At 39.4% G+C, this 21783-nt stretch overlaps 2 protein-coding genes across 2 annotated transcripts in view; both read right to left on the bottom strand.

Moving 5' to 3' along the window:
• The window catches only part of Mid1 (calcium-permeable channel component Mid1), a 124984-nt gene extending 109408 nt beyond the window's left edge, over positions 1–15576 (bottom strand). Inside the window, exon 1 of the mRNA XM_011062074.2 lies at positions 13561–15576. Coding sequence (XP_011060376.1) covers positions 13561–15576 — 2016 coding nt within the window. The remainder of the gene's footprint in view (positions 1–13560) is intronic.
• LOC147907764 (uncharacterized) lies at positions 15511–16985 on the bottom strand. The gene has a single exon (XM_087412022.1). It carries the CDS (start codon positions 16928–16930, stop codon positions 15602–15604), a length of 1329 nt encoding a protein of 442 aa, XP_087268148.1. The 5' UTR covers positions 16931–16985; the 3' UTR covers positions 15511–15601.
• Between the last annotated feature and the right edge of the window lie 4798 nt (positions 16986–21783).

Below are 21783 nucleotides of genomic sequence, written 5' to 3'. Positions count from 1 at the left end.
TTCAAAAGTATCGCAACGTGTTAGATTGATATCAATAATTTATCTACATAAAAAAGTTTTGCTTTTTTTTCGTAGATAAAAAGTATCTGAAAATTTAGCTACATACAGATTAAAAAATTATTTTGATGGAGCATTCAAATAATTATGTAGGACGCTTAAATTGATTATTAGAATTTCTAAACATTTTATGATATTGTTTAAATTTCCTACATAATTATTAGGTGTTGGAATTAATTCGTAGCGTTTTACAAGTGATGGGAAGTACTTTCATTAATGTATTTTTTAATGCTCATGTGAAATAAATAACATTCTTTCATTAAAAACGCTACGAATTAATTCCAACACCTAATATTTAGAGAGTCCAGCAAAATTATTTTCAAATATCTACCTAAATTTAGAGAGACTTCAACAAAATCATTTTTTCTGTACATCAAAGTAAGTATATCAAGAAAAATATTCTGCTTGAACGAGAAATACAAACAAAATGAATTCCAATCATCGAAATTCTGATTATCATAATTGAATTACTGATGATCTCGATTAGAAGGTTTAATAAATTTAACCATAGATGTCTGATTTATACCTCTCTGGTTGAATCTGCCAAAATTTTAATTTATGCATTAAACTTTTTTTCCAGTGTTAATGTTTTTCAGTCAAAATTCCAATCTAAAATTTCTACAAGATAAAAATTATTTGTAAAACGCAGCTCGCAAGTTTTTTGCTGGACGGTAAGCATGATTTGAAAATATTGGCATAAGTTAAGAAATAACTAGAGATTCAATCCCCGATTAGACCTGTGCTCCGTAATTGAATTTCGCCGATAAAATCATTCACCGCGATACCCTTTTACAACGCAACTTTATTGCGTGCTGAACAATAAAAGTACTTAAATCAGTTCGTTGAAATTTCACAGCGGGAGGTAAAAATTGAACAGTTATATGCATTTAGAGTACGTTCTTGAAAGAAACTTCGGCTACTTAATACGCGCATAAACTTATCTCGAATGAACTTCGTCTGTAACGTCGCGAAAGCACTGTGCTTATTTATCCGCGCAGAAGCTTCTTTAAATAAAAATTACATTTCATGTAGAAATCGGTTGCAGAGTATCTTTGCAGACTAATTCTTCGACTCTCATAGAAAGAACAATTTCAGATCTGTAGCTAATAAAAAAAAAAACAAATTTTATTAGAGACGGACCTGAAAATAATTTTGTTGGACCATCAAAGTAATTATGCTGGAAACTAAGAAATGTTGAGCAATGCTGCAAAAAAATTTGATATTCTAGCAACCAGTTTGAGTTTCCAATAAAATTATTTTGATAGTTCAACAATATTATTTTTCTGCAGCCAGCAAAGTTTTAGATCTTCCAACAAAATCGTCGTTTTTCCCGTAAGTTTTTATAATAAATTTGTTTTGAATCTCTATAGCTTAAATCTATTATGTATAGAGAGAATAATTTGTTTGACGATTCAAGTTGATAAAATATCTCTCCATTAATCGATATTAAAATATATACTTTCGTTAAAATATCGTGGTAAAACGTACGTTGGAGTAACCAACTGTTTACTGACAACAGTGATCTATACACATACAGCACTGTAGGATTATATTGGACTTCTGCTGGTCACCCCGTCGATTCAATAAGTGATAAATATGACTACCACTAGGCACGTAACCCACACGTAATATCCTCTCCGCGACGCCAATACCGGTTTATATGAGTTTATATCATAATTTTCTCATCTTTTTAAGATGGCGGCGCGGGTAGAATCAGGTCCATAATAGGATTTTTGCTCGAGGGAAGGATACTACTACGGATCTCTCTATATATCGCAAATGGCTCCTACAAAACGAGAATGAGGATAAAAAGGGGATGACAGGGGAGAAGGACGAGAGCGGATGAGAGATGAGCTTTATTAATGTCACCGTGTGAACGCTTTGCCGAATGTAATATACGAAAGTACAGTCGTCTGTAAACAATTTTGTCATTTTTGCACGTGCATATCACTGAACGCGACGCGACTAATGAACGAACACGTTAACAATATTAATCCCGACATGAAAACCTTACCATTTGTGTTTTATGAAAAAAAGGTATGTGACTAGGAAAATCAAAGTGACATGAAATAATATAATTTGTACATGCATACATATATAATATTTCACAAAAAATATTGTTTCTTACTCTTCCTATTATGTTAAGTATCTTTTTTAAAAAGTTGACATATGTAATATAATCTGTTTCCACTTCACTTTTCAATTAATTTTAAACTTTTAGTGAACCTCGAATCATATAATAGATAACAAAAGTAAACGAAAACAACTTTGTTTCATTTTTACAAATACATTTCTAGGTAAAATAATAAGTACATGGCGATTTAATAGAAATACATCATGTATAATTATGTACATGTAATCAATTGGTTCATAATCCTACTTTTATTTTATTTATTTATAGGTAATATTCCTTCCTTTATAAATATCTTATACACATATATTTTTGCATCAATATATCACAAATTGTCTTATAAAATAAGACTCAAATATATTATATTCAGGGTTGAGAAGTGATTCATTATTTGTAGCGAGTTGCAATTAGAGTTACTTTTTTCAATAACTGTAACTTATCTTAAAGTTTAGTTACATTTTTAGGTATAATTAATAACTAATAATTTAATAATTACTTTCAGTTACTTTATATCAAGTTTCATTCCTTAATATATGACCAAAATAAAGTACTCAATGAATTGGTGATTATTTTTTGTAATAATAATTACAAAACAATAATTATGATAATTTATAACGGTAACTAGTTACTGTTTGAGAGAAAAAAATTGCAGTAACTAATTACTTTTACAAAGTAACTTTCCCAATCCTGATTACATTATTTGATATAAAACAACTTAAACTCACCAAACGATGCGTAGCAGCGGAGTTGTAAATTGCGTTGAACCTGTAAAATATAGATATATCCAAATTATACTACAACGTTAGAGAATAAGATCATAGAAAAAGCTATTGCATGTATTGAATTTTTATCTACCTTTGAAAATCATTAAATAATTTTCAAAAAGACATTCAATAAAATTATTAAATAATTTTCAAAAAAGATGTTTAATAAAACATTCTCTCTCTCTCTCTCTCTCTCTCTCTCTCTCTTTGTTACATACTTTAAAAAAGTAATTAAGAAAATCATCATATAAATTAAAAAAAAATTAATAAAATTGTAATATTTTAGAAAGAGATCTCCTTTAGAAATATAATTTGTTACAAACTTTTTTCTTTTATCGTTATTATTTAATTTATCTTAAATAAATCAATGGTAGATCATAGTGTTAATTGCAATTACACGGGGATAAACATTCAATACCACAAATATAATATAATAAACAACATAATATTATGTGTATATAAATACATGTACATATAATAAATTTTACTCACCCTGTGGTTGCTCCGCCGTTGCCCGATGCCTCTCCTCAGGCCTCGTCCTCCTCTCAGGTTAGGTCAGTTTGCATTTGCACACTCATTCGCGGTTAATTACGATCGTGTTCAATTTACGTACACGATTATCGAGCAATATGATGATTGCGCGACTCTTCCACGGCACTCCCGACAATAATTCTGTTAATCACGCGCGACACCCACTTCATATATTGTAATTACGATGGAAATAGAACACAGGAAAGAAGAACAGTCGCATAAAAAAAAGCGAATCGTTCGACGCCCGTGACGTCACGAACCAACAGAATGACGAGCCCCGAACGGAGGCGTTTTAATGCATAACCGATACAAAAATGTTAAATTTACATTACATTGTCGACAATATACTATCGATAACGTATTGTCGATAGTGTGACGTAAATTTTAATGCTCATTACGAATACACTTACTAATTAAACGCAACGCGTCGCGCTGGACTCGCGAATCGATCCGCTTTCGTGACTACAACGTCCCAAGTGTCACGAAATATTCGAACATTGCCAACTTCACACCGACGCCGCGCGATGTACAACGCGAGTCAAGTTGGCAGTCAATCATGAAGCGTCCTGGCGAAAATAAAGGGTACGTTCGATTTCATGCATGATGCGCACGATGTATTATTTTATTCTTACTGTTCATATTAGTCGAATATTAGAGAAGAAATGAATACATTATACGCATTCATATAAAACGAAATATATTCAAAGATTGGAAAATAAGCGCACTTTATGCGCAGCGGAATAAATATTAGCAGTAATTAATAAATATTAATTACAGAAATAAAAAAAATGAGGAATAAAGATTAATCGTACCACAATGAATACGAATAAAATCTGATATATAATAGATCTTATTTGTATCCATTGCGATTAATTTCTATTCTAATTTTTTTATTTCTGTAATATTTAATATTTATTCTTGTTATTAATATTTTCTCCATTGTGCGCAAAACTTAAGTCGAATATAAGGAGAGAGTAATAGAAGCGTAAACGAAGTTTCTATTCTTACGAAAATTCAATTTAATACTGAAAATTACTTATTTTTGAGTCTTAAAAGCGATGCTTTTATCACTCAAAATAATTAATCACTGCTTTCCAGTATTAACTTTCTATGGATAGATGGTAAAAATTAAAACAATGAAATATAAGAGGTTTAATTGTTGTCTCGACTTTTCACTTCTTTTTACATTTGACTTATGTTTCGATTTTTATTTTCACCAGGAGCGGATAAATCGTCAATAAATTTATACTCGAGATACTAAAGAGATTTCGAAATCGAGACACGCCTGTAATGTAGATAATTTGAACGTATAAATTCTGCAAGATAACATCCGATAAACCAGTCGACACTTAAATCATACAATTCGCGTACAAACATATGTGCTAAATATCGTCACATAATACTGGATTCACCCTGCACACATCTCGATGTACGACGATACCCAATAAAAAAATTCAGTTTATATTAATTTAGCGACAGTTTTGTCTCAAGAAACACATTCTCCTATTGGATATCGGACGTCGTCAGTAGATATACACGGTGTGAATTCAGCATAAGTTACACGAGTCAACATTCACGTACTTCAAGTATCAAACTAGAGATTGAGATTGAGATTAGATTGAAATTTGACCAATCAAAGCAAAGTTTGCTAAACTTGATATTGGTTTTCCTTCTTTTGATTGGTTAAATTCCAATCCAATCTCAATTTCTGATATGGGCTTTTCATTTCGCGTCCGCGATACGAAGAAAACTCCCGAATTGACGAACAATGCTATTGCAGATGCGCTCGAGTTCAAAGATTCTACGAGAAACAGTCATAAACAATTCGTGACGAGACGTTATCAGTCTTCTACAATAAGCCATTAGTCATAAATCAGAAGTCAGAAGCTACAAATTGACCAATCACAGTCATCAATTTTTAGCTTCTAATTTATGACTAATGGCTTATTATAGAAGGCCCATTAAAAACTCGCTACTCAATTAAAATCTCTGGAATATGACAAAAATTGTTTATTTTCTTCTCATAGAAGTCTAAACATTTTTTCAGAATTTTTTATCAACTTTTTAGTACCGCATTTTCTTATTGGTAACTATTTTTACCAACATGAGAAAATACTATTACAGTATTAAAAAATTCTCAAAAAATTCTCAGAACTTTATGAGAAGAAAATAAACAATTTTTGTCTCTTGCAGTTTTTCTGTAAAGTTAATAGTATCTGAGAAAAAAATTATTGAAGATCAATATTCAACAATTTTTAATAATTAATATCTTGTTAGTTATTACAAAAATTGCAAAATGATAGAGGACTTTTCGACTTTAGTCCTCTACCTGCCTCACGAGCGTTGTCTGTTCCGAACACCCTGTATTAGCATCGTAGGATATTACTTTACTATTATATCTAGAGTAAAATTTTCCTCGAAAAAAACATTTTGGAATGTAGCTTAAGACGATCTTAAAATAAAAAACGAGCTAAAATCCGGATCTACAATAGGTGCATTTTAAGCATTGGTTTCATGAAAAGGGCTTTCATCTTATTCTGATTCCGTTTTTCGATTCTATTTTTCGTGTCCATGGGACGATACTTCAGATTGATTTATTTATATAACAAATTAAATGCTAAATTAAAATAATTCGAACTGCATTCCATTATACACATAACTCGTATAATGTATCATTTTATTCTTATTTAACACTCTACAATAAGAATAAAATGACCCTTCATGCGCATTATGCATGCAACGAAACGCAGCCTCTGATTGGTACGGAAATTCCGATCATGAGGAAACACCCTAAAGTCGGAATCAGACTATGCATTGAAGATTGAGATCGAAAATTAAAGATTGAAATTTCACCAATAAGGAGAAAGAAATTTTGGCTCCTTTCATTCTGATTCATCAAATTTCAATCTTTCAATCTTCAATTTCATTCTTCAATTCTAGCCTAAGACTTATTACATCTACTATACTTCAGGACTAATGAATACCGGCCTATATGCAATCTCGACACGTTCGCGCAAATGGCAGGAATCACTCACTGTTAGTCACGTAGGTAAGCAATAAAACGGTTAGTAGAGAAATGCATCTTTCTGATATTCACGCAATACTTATCGTATCACATTTCGCGTTATAACATTACGTACAATAGCACACGGCGAATTGCTACGCGTCAGTTTGAGTGTCGGGACAGGAATGCGCAGGAATGATAGCGCGGTGACCTTTTCGCGGTTACCTTCGTAAACAGGTATGGCGGTTGACGCGGCGCGCGACGCACCATACAAACAACATCGCTAGTCAACTGTTTCGCCGCACCCCTCCGCCCCGCCATTGTTATTCGCGTAATATACGACGCTTGAAAATAACGTTACGCCGAATATTTTTCGCTTTAGATTTCGATGAATTATCATCGCAAGATACTGTGCACTTTCCGTTTTGATGGACCCGTCAACATCATGGAGACAACGAATGCCGACTTGGAGCAACCCGAGCAAACTCTCGTCGGATTTCAAGTAAGTACTTCCGATACTTTCAAAATCTTATTCGAGATCGAGCGCGTTAATTAATGTCTGAGACGATATTTATGAAGTGAAAGATACGAGGCGCGACAATAATCTCTTCGAGATTACTTGGAAATGTATAATATTATGTGTTGCAATTAAAGAAATGAGATGGTTGAGTGATAAATTTTATACATATAATATACCTATACATACTGTTTTCGATTATTTATGTATATATATATATATATATATATATATTTATCGTGCCTTCAAAGTTCAGTTCACTATCAAAGTTTGATTGGAAGAAGCGGAATTAACTATGCTTATACGTTAAATTTATTTAAAAAAAAAGAGCGTGATTTTGTTGATAATATATGCAATATGATATACGGAGTGTCCAATAATTGTACGATGCTTTAATAATGCATTCTAGAAATTATTACTAAATCCTAAACTAAGATTTTGAAAATTAAGAAAATTAAGTCACTGCAAAAGATTAATTTTATTTTTTTATACATTAAAATCACAATTTTATTTTTTTATTTATTCAAAATGTATAAAATATTAGAGAGGAAAAAAAGAAAAAGTAATAATAATAAATTAATCTCTGCAGATTTCTTTTTGATAAAATAAATTTTAATTTTTAAAAAAAGATTAAGATTATAATATTTTCTGTATATAATAGTTAAATAAAAAATATTTAAATAAAAAAAATACATTCCTAAAAATACTTACCTAAAAAGAACAACTTATTTTATGTGTATTTATAAACTTAGTTATTTGTCTTATCGTATCAATTAAAGTTGCGCAGTACTTACACATAAAGAATCATTTTCAATTTCTAAAACCTAAGTGGTAAAAATTTATATCATTACGAAAATCTATTGCAAATTATAAATCGATACTCATATAATAGAAATAATTACGAGTTTAATTTTATAAATTCTATGCGAAATTATCTTTAATTATATATTTATAATTCGGAAATCATTATTTCCTAATGATCATTAAGATTTTCAGAAAAGTGTAATATAATTGAAATTTTATTTCACATTACGATTTAGGATTTTTTATTTTCATTTCTGGACGTGCTATAAAAATATTGACAAAAGACATACAAAGCTTTAAAGAATATAAATCATAGAATTAAAAATATCAATCAGAGCTAACAATTAATTCATGTGTAAAAAAGTGCTTACATGTGTATTCAAATTTATTATTGAATATTATTTAAGACGTTTCAACTTCATGCTTTTGAGTCATCTTCAATAATTATACAGTATTGTAGCTGAAATTGTTACAAAAAATATTATTAACATTAATTACATATTCTGTATAAAATATAGATAATTTTGTATATGATATATTTAACATATACGCTAAAGGATAATGCATAGCGTTATTCAGAAACGGATTCTATGTTTTCATATAGAATAATTGTGTCCATTTTCTATATCAATTTCTATATCAATTTTACGGCAACGACATGACAAAATATAATTCCCGCATAGTCGTAACAGATGTTCTATTCACGTCAAGAATAAAACAATCATCCGAGATGAGATTCTCCTCGTTAGTCGGGCTGTGTTTTGCAGAGATGTCAGTAGGTAAATTTGGACAAATTTACTCGAGGAGCGTCGTTCGTAGGAAATAAGATCTTCTAGGAGAAGGGAAAACGAGACAAGAGATGGGAGTAAGGAGAAGCTCCAACGATAAATTAAATCCACTTTTAAGAGCACCGCTTTTCCGCTGGAAACGCTCATTAGCGTTGATTGTGAGGCAGCTCGTTCACGTTCTGCGGACGCATTCTACACACGTCGCTATGTAGTTTGCCAATAGCGATGTGGTCTCGTCTCGAAACCGACGAAATCAATCCGCGTCTCGATCTCACGTAACAAACGAACTGAATTAAACGAACGAGGATCGTATTTACCACAACCGAACGCTTCAGATATATTTTTCGTATAGTACCTAACGAAATGATATCGCGCGAGGTAAAGAGATAAAATTGGAGCGGATAAATTGTATAATGCACGAATATATATATTATATATATATATATATATATATATATATATATATATATAAATCGCGGAAATCAATGGGGCAAAACAACGCAATTAATTTTTCCAATGTACAATTATTGGCGGTATCCGTTACTATTTCTTTTGCGAACGTGTCGGACGTGTTTTTATCTAATTTTATCCTAATTATACCCTTATTGTATCAACTGACGATAGGACGAATATTAATTAACGCAATCGAGAGACACCGAACGCGAATCAATAAATGTGTAATTGGGCCGTTTCTTATAGCAATCGGGCACGGAAAAAAATATGGATTTGAGTCTATGATGAAATTAACGACTAGGAGGATGATGTTGATCATGAATCGCGGAGCTTGCAGGCTGAAACAGTTTTTTTTCTTAAGCTGTGTTTCACTTGGCGTTCGCAACGCTCGCGAACATTATTTTGTCCTTGTTTAACATTTGATAAATAACAAGAATGAAATGATACTCGCGAACGAACGTCAAATGGAATGGTACTCTGAAAGAAAAGATTGATTGCCGCAACAATTTAGATAGTAAAATCTGGCATAGCATTTTTATATGGCTGTAGCAACTAGTTTTTGGTTGTAGCAGCAAATTTTTAGTTATGTTAGTCTATCTGCAATGTCAGTATACAATTTCGATAGGCTATTGCAACTAAAAATTTGCTGCTACAAAAACTGATTACTGCAACCATGTAAGAATGTTATGTCATATTTTATTATCTAAATTATTATAGCAACCAATCTTTTTTTTTCAGTGTATCCTTAGTTAAATGACTCTCAATCCCTCGAGATCCTTTGGTTAGTAACAATAGTTGAATTAATTTCTAAACGCCTGTTTGGTGTGGCACATATTCAGAATTTTTTTTTTTAGATTGATACTTCTATAATTTTGAAAATTAATTAACCTATTTAGCACATAGAACGAACGGTTTTGTTGGAGTATCTAAAAATTTAGCTAGATACAGATCTGAAAATAATTTTATTGGACTATCAAAATAATTGTATAGGATACTCAAATTGGAAATTGAAATATCAAAACTTGTTGCAGTATTGCTTATTATTATTAAGATTCTACGTAATTATTTTGATAGACCAACAAAAATTATTTTCAGATCTGTGTCTGTGGACGATATTCATATAGTTCGTTCTTATTTCAAGACTGTCTTAAGTAATGCTTAAGACGTTAATACAGCCTTCTGATTCGTGACTTCTTAAGACTGCACTTAGATGATCTTGAATAGAAGATCTGACTATGAATATTTGTTTATAACTGAAAGAGAGATAATTTTCACTTTTTTGTGACCATTCGGGGATCGTTTTATTACTACGTTGTCTTATTTATTTTTTACATGAAAATCGAAAATTATTATAATAACAATACTACACTGAAGGAAAAATTGGTGTGAAATAAATTTAATAAAATCATTACTTACATCGTTACAAAATTGTGCTTCAATTATTTTGTTGATCCAAATTAAGTTTCAAATAATTGAAGAATAATAATTTGTAACGATTTTGATTTCGTAATGATTTGAATAAAGATTTTATTCTTTATTTCAAGTATTAATTTTTTTCTTAGGTGTAGCATCATTATTATGATAATTTTTGGTTTCCTTGAAGAAGGATAAGAAAATGTAGAAACAAAACTAAACGATTGCTAAAAAAGTTGTAGCCTCCTATTAAATCCACACTCGGTGACTCTTCTGATGCAACTTCGTGTAAACCATGCACATAATGCACTCTCGTGTTATTGCCTCATTGTGGAATTGTCGCGTGAACTCTGCAGCTCTCGTATAGACAATGATAACGGGAACAACGCGAGAATCGAAGAAAGACGGACATACTGTCGGTTGGAAATAGTTTCGATGGTTGTTGAATGAACCGGACCACGAGTTACTAAACGAGCAATTTATGCGCGGGTGTTATCGGTCAAACGAGAGAGAAACACTTGTTCGTTAACTCATTCGACGACGGAGACGATGATGAGGACGACAACGACAACGACAAAATACTTCACTTTCTAAGGCAAACCGCCCACGATTTACCATTCACCATCTAGAAATTAGTCCTGTCTGTCGTAGATACCGGGATGTCTATCGACAGACTCGAATAATTCGTCTCGCTACAATTGGACGCCACGGAATGACATTTATAGCCACTAGCTATATATCTATAAATCTAAGGATAGAGAAAATCTCGGATCTTCTCTTTTGGACCCTCTTAAATCCGCGCGTGTTTGAGAATATGGGTTGCCCTCCAAATATAGCAGTTGTAAGTATTCATGTCACGGTTGTAAGTTAACCGCGTGACTGCTTGTGACTTTGCGCATTTCCAGATTTATATGTCTAAAGAGACGAGGAAGATCTGGTACGTTTAGAGACGCTCGCGGCGAGAAATCTCTCGGAGAGACGAGCAGAGAGCCTGAGGAATCTCTCCGCGGGATTTCTAATCTCAACTGAATGCCTTATATCAAATTATAATATGTAATGCCTCGCATAATTTACGCGTTCGCTTGAACGGTGAATGGCGTAAAGCACTGCAAAGCCGTCTACTGTATCTCTCTCTTTCTCTCTGCGAAGAGATCTCATGGAGAAATACTGCGAGTAAATTTACTATGCCCTACATTAGACACGAACATAATATGAACTCCCGGAAACACACCGCGAGAATTTCCAATAATTTCGTTCACGCCGAATGTTGCGAGTCGCGCGAAACTCCTTTGCGTTCTAATCAATGAACGGATTGACGCCTCTTAATCGTTTAATTATTCACAAGTAACTGCATACGAGAGGTGTATTACGAAAATGGCACTAACGATATCGATTGTAAATTTCGGCAAAATATGAATATAACTGATGCAATAGTAACAAGATTTTTCGAAACTACACATTGAGAGAGAAGTGTTTGGTATTCAGGATTAATTGTATGGTACAATAATAATAATTAGGAGTTCCATTTTTGTAATTATTATAATTTTTATAATTGCTATAATATTAGTAATGACATTTATATTTATATATCATAAATTAAATCGACGAGCAATTTAATATTACAAATGTTAATAAGTATCTTTAAAACAAAAGAATTTATTGTGAAAAAAGTCTCAACTGGGATTCAAAGAATTTGAGTGATATTTTTTTGCAATAAATTATGTAGATATTTTTAGATGCTTATTAGCATTTGTAATATTAAATTGCTTGTCATTTTAATTTTATGATATTACGTATTCTAATTTCAGTCTAGAATTGTGTTTCAAAACTGACAGATAATAATTAGTGCGCAGTTTTCGTGGAACTAGAAAATTCACAGAAAAATATTATTATTACATCAAGATCCGCCTTTTCATTTATTTGTGTTGAATATTTCTCGGTCCATTAAGTTTTCACTTAATATATTTAAGTATGTAGTTCTTACAAAAAAAATGCATAATTGGCACCGAAAATGACTATGAATTATAATTATATTACGTATTTTTTTTGGTATATAAAATTGTATTATTATTATTAACATTATAATAATAACTGTAAATATAGAGCTGCTAACCATAATTTTTACCATGTAATTATAGTCACAAATACCAAACATGTGTCTTTCAATAGGTTTAAAATATATAACTTGTACATCTATATAATAATAACTACAAAGCTGTATTCTGGGCAGAAATTCAAAGCATTGTTCATACAAGTTATAATGGGACATAGGATATTTTACGTATAACGGAAATAAAGGTTATCATAAGTTTATTAAATTACTAATGATAGATAAAAGTAATTAATATCTCAATTCCTGTCCAAAATACATATCATATATTTTTTTCTGTCAACTTTTTACAAAATACAACAGACTTGAACTTCAAACTTTCAAGCATGAAAAACGTTGCAAATTATTCATGACAAAATTTATGACTTTCCACAGAACGCAATAATTTTCTTTAAAACATTATCATGTGTAATAAATATAATAAATGTGTGTACAAATAATATATTTAATATTCACATATTTTCAAATTTACAAAATTAATGTTTATGAAATATGAAATATGAAATATGAAAATACAGAGAATATTTTCTATTTGAATTTGTGCAAGGAATCCTAAAACTGTCAAACATTTAAATTCAGTAATATTGCGCGTTTCGTTTTAATGCCTTTATACATAGCTATCAATGCCAATTTAAATTGACAAAGCAATTTATGTGAAATTTCAAAATTTCTCTCTCTTTTTCTCTCTTATTTTTATGTTTATTTCTATTATTGTTTATTGTATCTATGGCTACGATTACTATGGCTACGATCAATTTTGCTATTCGCTCTTTTATGTAGAAATGCATATACGCTTTAGAGGATATTTCAGAGCGTCTAATAAATAACGATTCTGATCTCTCACACACACACACACACACACACACACACACACACACACACACACACACACGAGCGCGCGCGCGCACACATATACACACACACACACACACACACACACACACACACACACACACACATCATGAATATGTAGAAATTGGCCTTTTACCTTGCAATGGGTGCAGTTGTGGATGACGGAGTACGGCTGGGCGCAATCGTAGCGCGCCAGTACCTCCTCGAACTCGCAATGCAGCCTCGCGGCCAGGGCATCAACGAGCAACAGCTTGTCCAAGGCATCATCGCACTTCTTGCCGCCGTTTAGCACGTCCTCAAGCGGACCGCCCTTGCCCGGCGCCAGGGCGTTGAACACCGCGTGCTCGCAGCAGTGCCGTAGACGCAGCCGAAGCAGCAGATCACTTGGATTATTCTTCTTCATTTGACAGATGATCTTCTTGTGCGATTCCTCGAGATATAAAAGGCACTGTTCCTTCTCCTCCTTCTTTTCATCGGTGCTATATTTATCGCCATGTTGACTGCCGCTCTCGCCTCCGTCCTCGACCCCCCTATTTATCTTCATATTATAGGTCTTCATTATCTCGGAAGCGTTTTTGCACAGCTTCGGGCAGTACTTGGGCACCTCCGGTGGAGGTGCTCCGCAGCTACCCTGAAGATCGGTCGGCGCTGGTCCCGCCAGATCGCAGGCCGACAACCAGGGATTCATTTGGTTCACCTCCCAAGTGTATTCGTTGTAGGGGTGCCGCTGTTCGTCGGGCTTCTCTTGATCCGACTGTTGCTGTTGCTGCTGCTGTTGCTGTTGCTGATGATGACGATGACGCTCGCTATCGGTATTGTAATCGCTACCCTGAACGTATTGTTGCGAATGCTTGTATTGGTGCTCGATGACCGTCGACGACGAGAACAACATGTCCGGCGGCGTAGTGTTACCCCGTTGTGCGGGATTCTTGGTGTGCGCGAGGGTCGGGTTCTGCGCGAAAGTCGAAGCGAGGTGACCTAAGGGACTGCTCGAGCACAATAGAGGCCACGCCAGAAGATATAACACGAACAGCAGCAACCTGTAGTAGCTCCTGCGTATATGCGGCTTGTCTCCTCTTCCTCTTCCTTCTCTTCCTCCTCCTTCGCCTCTTCCTTTTCTCCTAGTAATTGGCTTTTGGAACCAGGCAGTGTTATCGCTACATCTCCTCTCACTATACCATTCTCCTTTTCTTCGTCCTTGTCCATCGAACACCTCGTCCACTGTCAGGTACTCGCGTCCGTAGCCATCGACACGTTCGCGATCCCTCTTCCAATTAAACGAAGAAGATTGCGATGCCCACTGATCACTCTTAGATACACCACTACTCGTATTCCCCTCGGTGTGGATGTAGTTCTCGCGAGACTCGTTTTCATGTTTGTATTCATCGCGCGGATTATCCGAGACACTAACATGCGCGCTGTCATTGCTTCCATCTTCCTCGTATTCGTCGTGGTCCTTCTTGGACCCATCACTGTGGATTCTCTTTCGCTCGCAATGTCCCTCGTTGTCATCGTCGTCGTCACCGTCGTTTTCTCCATCGTCATCATCGTCTCTGTCATCGCTATAGGCAGTGTAAGCATGCACGTCGACGAAAGAAACGGCCGAGGTAGCCACATTGGGCTCTTCCTCGGAGATCGCTCCGTTCCCTCGTCTTCTTCTTGACCTTCTTCTTGCTGTTCGCGGTGTCCGTCGTCGCGGCGACGGACAATCAGCGCCAAGTATGCGCGTCCGCGCGCGCAACGCGTCGCTCTCATTATCGTCCTCGTGATCCTCGTGGCGATCACATGTGCGCGCGCGCACCACGCCGTGCGAAGCGGAATCGCGAGAGATGCGAAAGGCAGTGGCAGTTCCGGCTTTCTCATCGGGTCCGTGCCCGGTTTGGAAGTGTCGGGCTTCGTGATGGTATTGCGCGGCGGTGGATATGCCAACGTCGTCGATGACGCGATCGCGAATCGACCTGGAGAACGATTTCGACGACGTATACGAATGACAACCGGACCGTACGCACTCCACGAACGAGGTCGACGACAACGACGACGACGACGATAACCAGAGCTTCTGCTTCTTCTCCTTTTTCTGCACCCATTTCTTCTCTTTTCTCCATTTTTTCGACGTAGGTGGTCCCGTGAGTCCGAACGAGTCGAGCAGCATGGGCGCGACGGGATAATCGGGGACGCTAACGTCCCCGACGTCCTGCCGTCGTCGTCGCGCACCTCCTCGTCGACGTTCCTTGACGTGCACGTTCGTAACTGTACGATGCGATGTGCTTCGCCTTCCTCCACCAGAACTGATTGATCTTTCCGCTGCCTCCTTTTCCTCGATATCGTGCACGTCGACTGATGACGAAATAGATGACTCGCGATGGACTCGTGGCGTAGATGATCCGTATCGCAGCCGGGCTGCTGCAGGAGGCCCCGCATCGCTGCCACCAAATCTGAGGCCCGCCTCTCGGCACGCGCTCTGCTCTCCGACACTCGACTCTTCGTGACTCTGCTCCCCGAACGCCGTTCGCGACGCGACCCACGACGTTGCTTCTGCAGCTGCTACCGTTATTTCCGGTACGTCTGCTGAGACACGACGCGCTGAGGAACGCTGCGCAACGTGATCGCTCAGGCGATTTCGTTTCCAAGTGTTCCTTCGGAGATATATCGGAGATATTCTTCCACCACTTGATAACTCGTACCAGATTTTCTTCACTTTCCCTTTCCGTGCAGCGATACACGTCAATGCCTTCCTGGACGGGTGATCTCCGCTCTCCTTTCGTTTCCGTTTCTTTTTTCGTACACGTCCCTGATCGTCTCCGCGATAATAAGCAAACTCGCGCCACGATAATCCACGTCGTCGTCCACTTCGTCGCTCTGTCGGCGAGCGACCATTTACCGGGGTTATATCCCCGCTGTTCGATGATGTCAGCCCCGCTCGTGCGTATCCCGGACCAGTCGCCCAGGTGCCTGCCTGAGCGGCCCAGGTTGGCGGGGCCCTTAGAAGTTCCCCTGGACCAACGTACCACGGCCGACCGAGACGGCAGCGACTGCGACAGTCGCGGCTGCTGCGGTGGTTGCGGCGACGACGACAATACCGGCGAGGAGTTCTCTCGACGGCGACAGCAACAACGGCAACGCAACGCGTTCGTAATAATCCACCACCTCCGCTTCCGTTTCTTCCTCTTGCCACGCCACCTGCACCTCTTGCACTTTGTGTCTCTCGTCGACCTGGCGATGCCTTCTCTCCCTGATGCTGCTGCTGCTGCTGCTGCTGCTGCTGCTGCTGCTGCTGCTGCTGCTGCTGCTGTTGTTGCTGTCCTCGCTGTGCCAGGTGTTGTGCGCCACTTCCGAGTGAGCGCGACGACGCCGGCAGCGACGGCAGCTCTCGACGCGCGCGACGACGTTGCGTGTATCGAGGACCTGATGCGAAAGCACCTGAACAACACCCGCTTCGTCGTCGTCGTAGTCCCCCTGCCGAGGCTCGCGAGCTCCCAGTTCCCTAGCGGGGCACCGAGGTTCATGCTGCATCCTGAACGCCCGGCTACGTACCCTCCTCCTCCTCCCTCTCTTTCTCTTCCTCTTTCTCCTCCTTCTTCTCCTTACAACCTCTGCTGCTGCCTGTCGTCGCCGATGATCACGGCCGGTGGTGGCACGACAATACGCACCACCACGACGATAACGGCGACGACGAGGACGACGACGACGACAACGACGACAACGACGACGACGACGACGACGACGACGACGACGACGACGACGACGACGACGACGACGACGACGACGACGACGACGGCGACGACAGCGGTGGCGATGACGCAGACAACAGCGGCAATCTGTTCAGAAATCGCTGCATCCGAAACCTCATGGACGTATCCTGAGGTCACTGAGGTCGGTAACCGATTAACCAACTCGATCCAAACGTCACTAATGAAGATACGAAGAAGGCGCACTCACTCGAATTGCATTGGGATTGCGATGATAGAAGATGAACACACAATGACTCAAACTCGACACAGCGACATTGATGTCACAGTTATTCTTCGGCGGTAGTTCCTGGGCGAGAGAGGGAGAAAGAGTGAAAGTTATGGTATTTCACCACTCGAACCACACCATCGCCACCGCCACCCTTGCATTCGCCTATCACTCAGAGGACGGGACCAAATTAACTACTCCGTGCAGAGAATTTATACGTAAACCGAACCATGCACTTTCTCACTGTCTCTCTCTTTTTCTTACGATTATGTTTCCGACGGAGGACGACAAAGGCGACGACAGGATATCACGGTGACGACGATCAGGATATTACGGCGACGACGATGGGTATGGGCAGACACCAGCGAGTATCTCACGGTCGCGGCGAAGAAGGAACGTTATACAAAGGGGCATTGTTAGGATTAAGACATCATCGTGATAACGGGGACTGCCGCGACGCTGGAGGTACGCGCTGGAGGCCGCTCCGTGCTGGCGGTGGTGCTCGGGACCCTGCTGCTGCTGCTGCTGCTGCTGCTGCTGCTGCTGCTGCTGCTGCTTCGGCTTCTGCTGCTGCTGCTGGCACCACCGTCGTCGCATCGGCGCATTGTCACCCCCGTGTGTGCAGCCTTGTCGTGGCGCTCCTTCGCGCCCGACGATTCCACTCTTGGATCTCGGCGATGGACGGCGGCCACCGAAGAATAACGCTCCGTTCGGACGGATCCTCTTCGCAACCCGGCAATAATAACGATAACGACGACAATAACTGGAATTAATGACATTTACTCGTCGCGTGACGGAAAAAATTCTTCTCGTTCACAGTGAACATTGCGGGGATCTATCTTACACGCTGCTCATGACATTGATTTCATTCTCCCGATAGATTCTTCTTGGAATACTTAATTCATTAGCAGACTAATACTCTTTTCATTTCTCGTATCTTTTTAAGGCGCTTACAATACCAACGCACACGTGCGACGATCTAGCGCATGCACAGGAAAGGGAGAGGCGATGTTTCCGCATATATGAACGCGCAAGTACATTCCTCTTCGTCAGCGCGATTGTCGATAGGATTACTAATCGATATTGGTAATTGGTATATTCGTTATCTGCCTTTCTTTCTTTTTCAAAGATGCAACGCTATTGTCTCGCGCACGGCCCCCAGTTCTCCGTTAATTATTTATTATCCTGCAAAAGATCTGCGCCTCGATGATCATCATCTATGATCGCGAATATCGGATACGTCGATCACGAGCGGATGTTACGCGAGAGGGGGAATGAGGGTGAGAGAAAAGACAGGGTAGGGGGTGTTATTCGCGCGACATGTATGACAGTTTCGAAAGGGTACGACGAATCCACTCTGTTCGCGCCCCCCCGAACGGGGGAGGGTTAGACCCGCGTCGGGTGCGTCGGGTTGCGCGGTGGATCCGACGTATCCGGATGTTACACCAAGGTGATAATAGGTGTGCTCTTCCCTTATATTTCTTGTCTTATAATCTCGACTCTAAAGGATGGTGAAGGCGACGGAGACGGCGAAGGCGGCGGTGACGGTATAACGACGGCGACGGCGATGACGGTCGTACGTCGGAACAAGTCGACGTAGGAAAGGACGACAGGGAGCACAGTGGGCGAGTGCACCAGGCTAATAGTAGGACACACACACACACAACGTGTACACACCACTCTTTTGCTTGCTCGTTCGCTCGCTTACTCGCTCGCGGTCGAGCGCGCGCGCGCGTGCCGACACGACGTTACGAAGAAGAAGAGGAAAGAAGAAATACCGCGGAAGCGCGATCCGCGCCGACACCAGGCACTGCGCGCTAGCTCGTTATCGGCTAGCTCCTGTACTACACGGACGTACCCGAGGATCTCTCTTGGAGAGACTCGTCGCAAAACTTCGGGGGAGAGCGCCCTCTCTCTCTCGCGGATCTCTCGTGTCCCTCCGTGTCGCGCTGCCAATCGCGCGCGCGCGCACCATGCACCCCTTCGTCATCTACCCCTATCGCTCCCTTCTCCTTTCTTTCGCCAACCCCCGACAACCCTCTCAGTATCCACTCTTCGCACCCTCCACTCTACCTCCTGTTCTCTCATCCACGTCTCTATCCTACGTCAACTATCTTTCTCCCTCTCGCGCGATGCGCGCTCATTCTCCTTTCTCTCCCTCCGAAACCTTACCAACCCCTTCTATCGAGAATGTCCACCCACTACTCTCTCTTTCTCTCTCTCTCTCTCTCTTCCTATCTACCCTCGTCCCCGCGGGAAGAGATTTGTAGGGCGGATTCTTTCTCCTCGCGGAAGTCGCGCCATCTGCGTCCTTGTTCTTGCCCCGTGGCAACGCGATTCCCTTCTCTCGACGGGGGCACCGACGACATTAATGGGATACATTCGTCGCCGACGAACGTCCGATCTCTCGTTTTCGTGATAGTCGTAATACGCAACATTCAATGTATATAGATTTTTGTATCCCTCACTTCATGTACGTTTTGTGTCCACGTCAATGACGGCAACGTGATGGGCGTCATCGAGCGCAAGCCGCCATCTTCGTTCTCGCGCCGCTCCCCGTCCGGGAACGGCGGCTTCGAGCGTTTCCATCCCCCCCTCTCCCCGTGCGATCCTTCCCCTTTGCGTCTCATACCCTCATCAACCCTTCGTCCATACAGCCGCGATCTTTCTCGTTCATCCCCTTCCGTTCGTCTCCTCCCCATCTTCCTTCATCCCCTTTCTCTCTTCCTCCTCCTATGATTTCTGTTTCTCTCGTACCATTAACCATTCCTCTCCTTTCCTCTCTCTCCATGTTACAGTCACCCCTCTGTTTCCTCCTCCAACCACTGCCTACCCCCGGCGCATACGGCGCTGCACACACGGTTGCTTTCCGACTCTTCTACCCCCTCGCTTCCTCTGATCCCCAAGTCTCATCCCAGCGGAGAGCTCTCCGTCAGCCTCCGTTCTTTCTTCTTCGTAACTTCCCCGCCATCTCTTCTCCTTCTCATCCTTCTTCTTCTCGTCGCTGCTACCCCACCGATTCGCTCTCCTCCCGGTCCTCCCCCGCGTCCTCCCAGTGCCGACGAACGGGACGTTTGCCGAAAAAAAAGAGAAGAGAAAAGCCGGTCCAAGTACGATCCTCGACTCTCTTGCGCGCGTGGCGCAGTATGGATTTGTGCTCGTTCCGAGATTCGAGCGACCATCCGAACGACCCGAATATATCGGCGGTGGTGGCGGCGGCGGTGGCCACGGCCGCACGCCGCGGCGCGCGTTATATACATACGCTTCGACTTCGATCGGCGTCGAGGTCGAGAGGCCGAGTCGAACCTGAGAGGGTGAGAAAGAAAGGGAGGAAGAAAGAGAAAAAGGGAGAAAGAAAGAGAGCAAGAGAGAGTCCATGAGAGATCGGACCGCGCACGATCTGGGCTGACTTCGCATTCGTCTGGTCTCAGCTTTCGATTACGAGGAGCGATGGATGTACCACCATTCTTCGCGGTGCTCTCGAACAGTAGAGACTATCCTCTTATTCTAGGAAACGCTCGAAGAGAATGTTCTTACGGATCTATAAGCGCACGATAACGTTTATCGGTGAAAGAACATCACCGATATTAAGTTGAAGTTCATTCGGTCCATAAAGAAATTCGCAATGTTTGATCGTTATAGAATCGTAGAGAAAAAGTGCAGAGGGAAAGAAAAGAAAGAGAAATTGAGCGAGTTTAAGATAAAGAGGTATATATAGCTGAAGAATAAGAATAATTAATTTTTCATATATTATTTAGATGTATACTTTTTATAATACAGATAGCTATGTGGAAAAGAAATATTATAATAATAATATTAAAATGAAAAAGAAAATATTCTCAAAATAGCAGAAGTATTCTCTTTGCTATTATTAATAGTATTATGGAAATTTTATTTATAAATCGCTTTGTAAGCTTCTAACAATTTTTTCAGGCTTATAACTTTTTTGTTACTTCACGCGTAAAATGATGTGTGTGATGAGTCTTTTGTCATATCGATGCAATTTTTTTCACTAATATGTAATATGTGTATTAGCTAATTTTTTTTTCTTTGTCCCTTTTTTAGGTATATTTTTACGTATGTTAAGAAATGCGAAAGAATAAGAAAGATTAAGAAATAAGAAAGAATTTTTTTTCTATTAATATTATTATATAAATTATATTATACCCCGCACATTTGCGACTGTGATTTCTTAAAGTACTTAATTGAAACTAATTTCAAAACTTGTGAGATGTATATACGGGGGGGGGGGAGAAGTTTAATAAATGAATCTTAAAAAATAGATTGTAATCATTAACTGAAATATGTTTAGATAAAATTTGTCTTGAGACATAGTTTCTAATTCTCGTAGTTCAATAATCGGTTCTTAAAAGATATACGTGTTCGTATTATATTTGAATCA

The sequence above is a fragment of the Acromyrmex echinatior genome, chromosome 12 (assembly GCF_024713525.1).
Source record: "Acromyrmex echinatior isolate Ae372 chromosome 12, ASM2471352v2, whole genome shotgun sequence".
Classification (NCBI taxonomy): domain Eukaryota; kingdom Metazoa; phylum Arthropoda; class Insecta; order Hymenoptera; family Formicidae; genus Acromyrmex; species Acromyrmex echinatior.
Note: the sequence above shows the minus strand (reverse complement) of the source record. Positions and strands in the feature narration are given on the sequence as shown.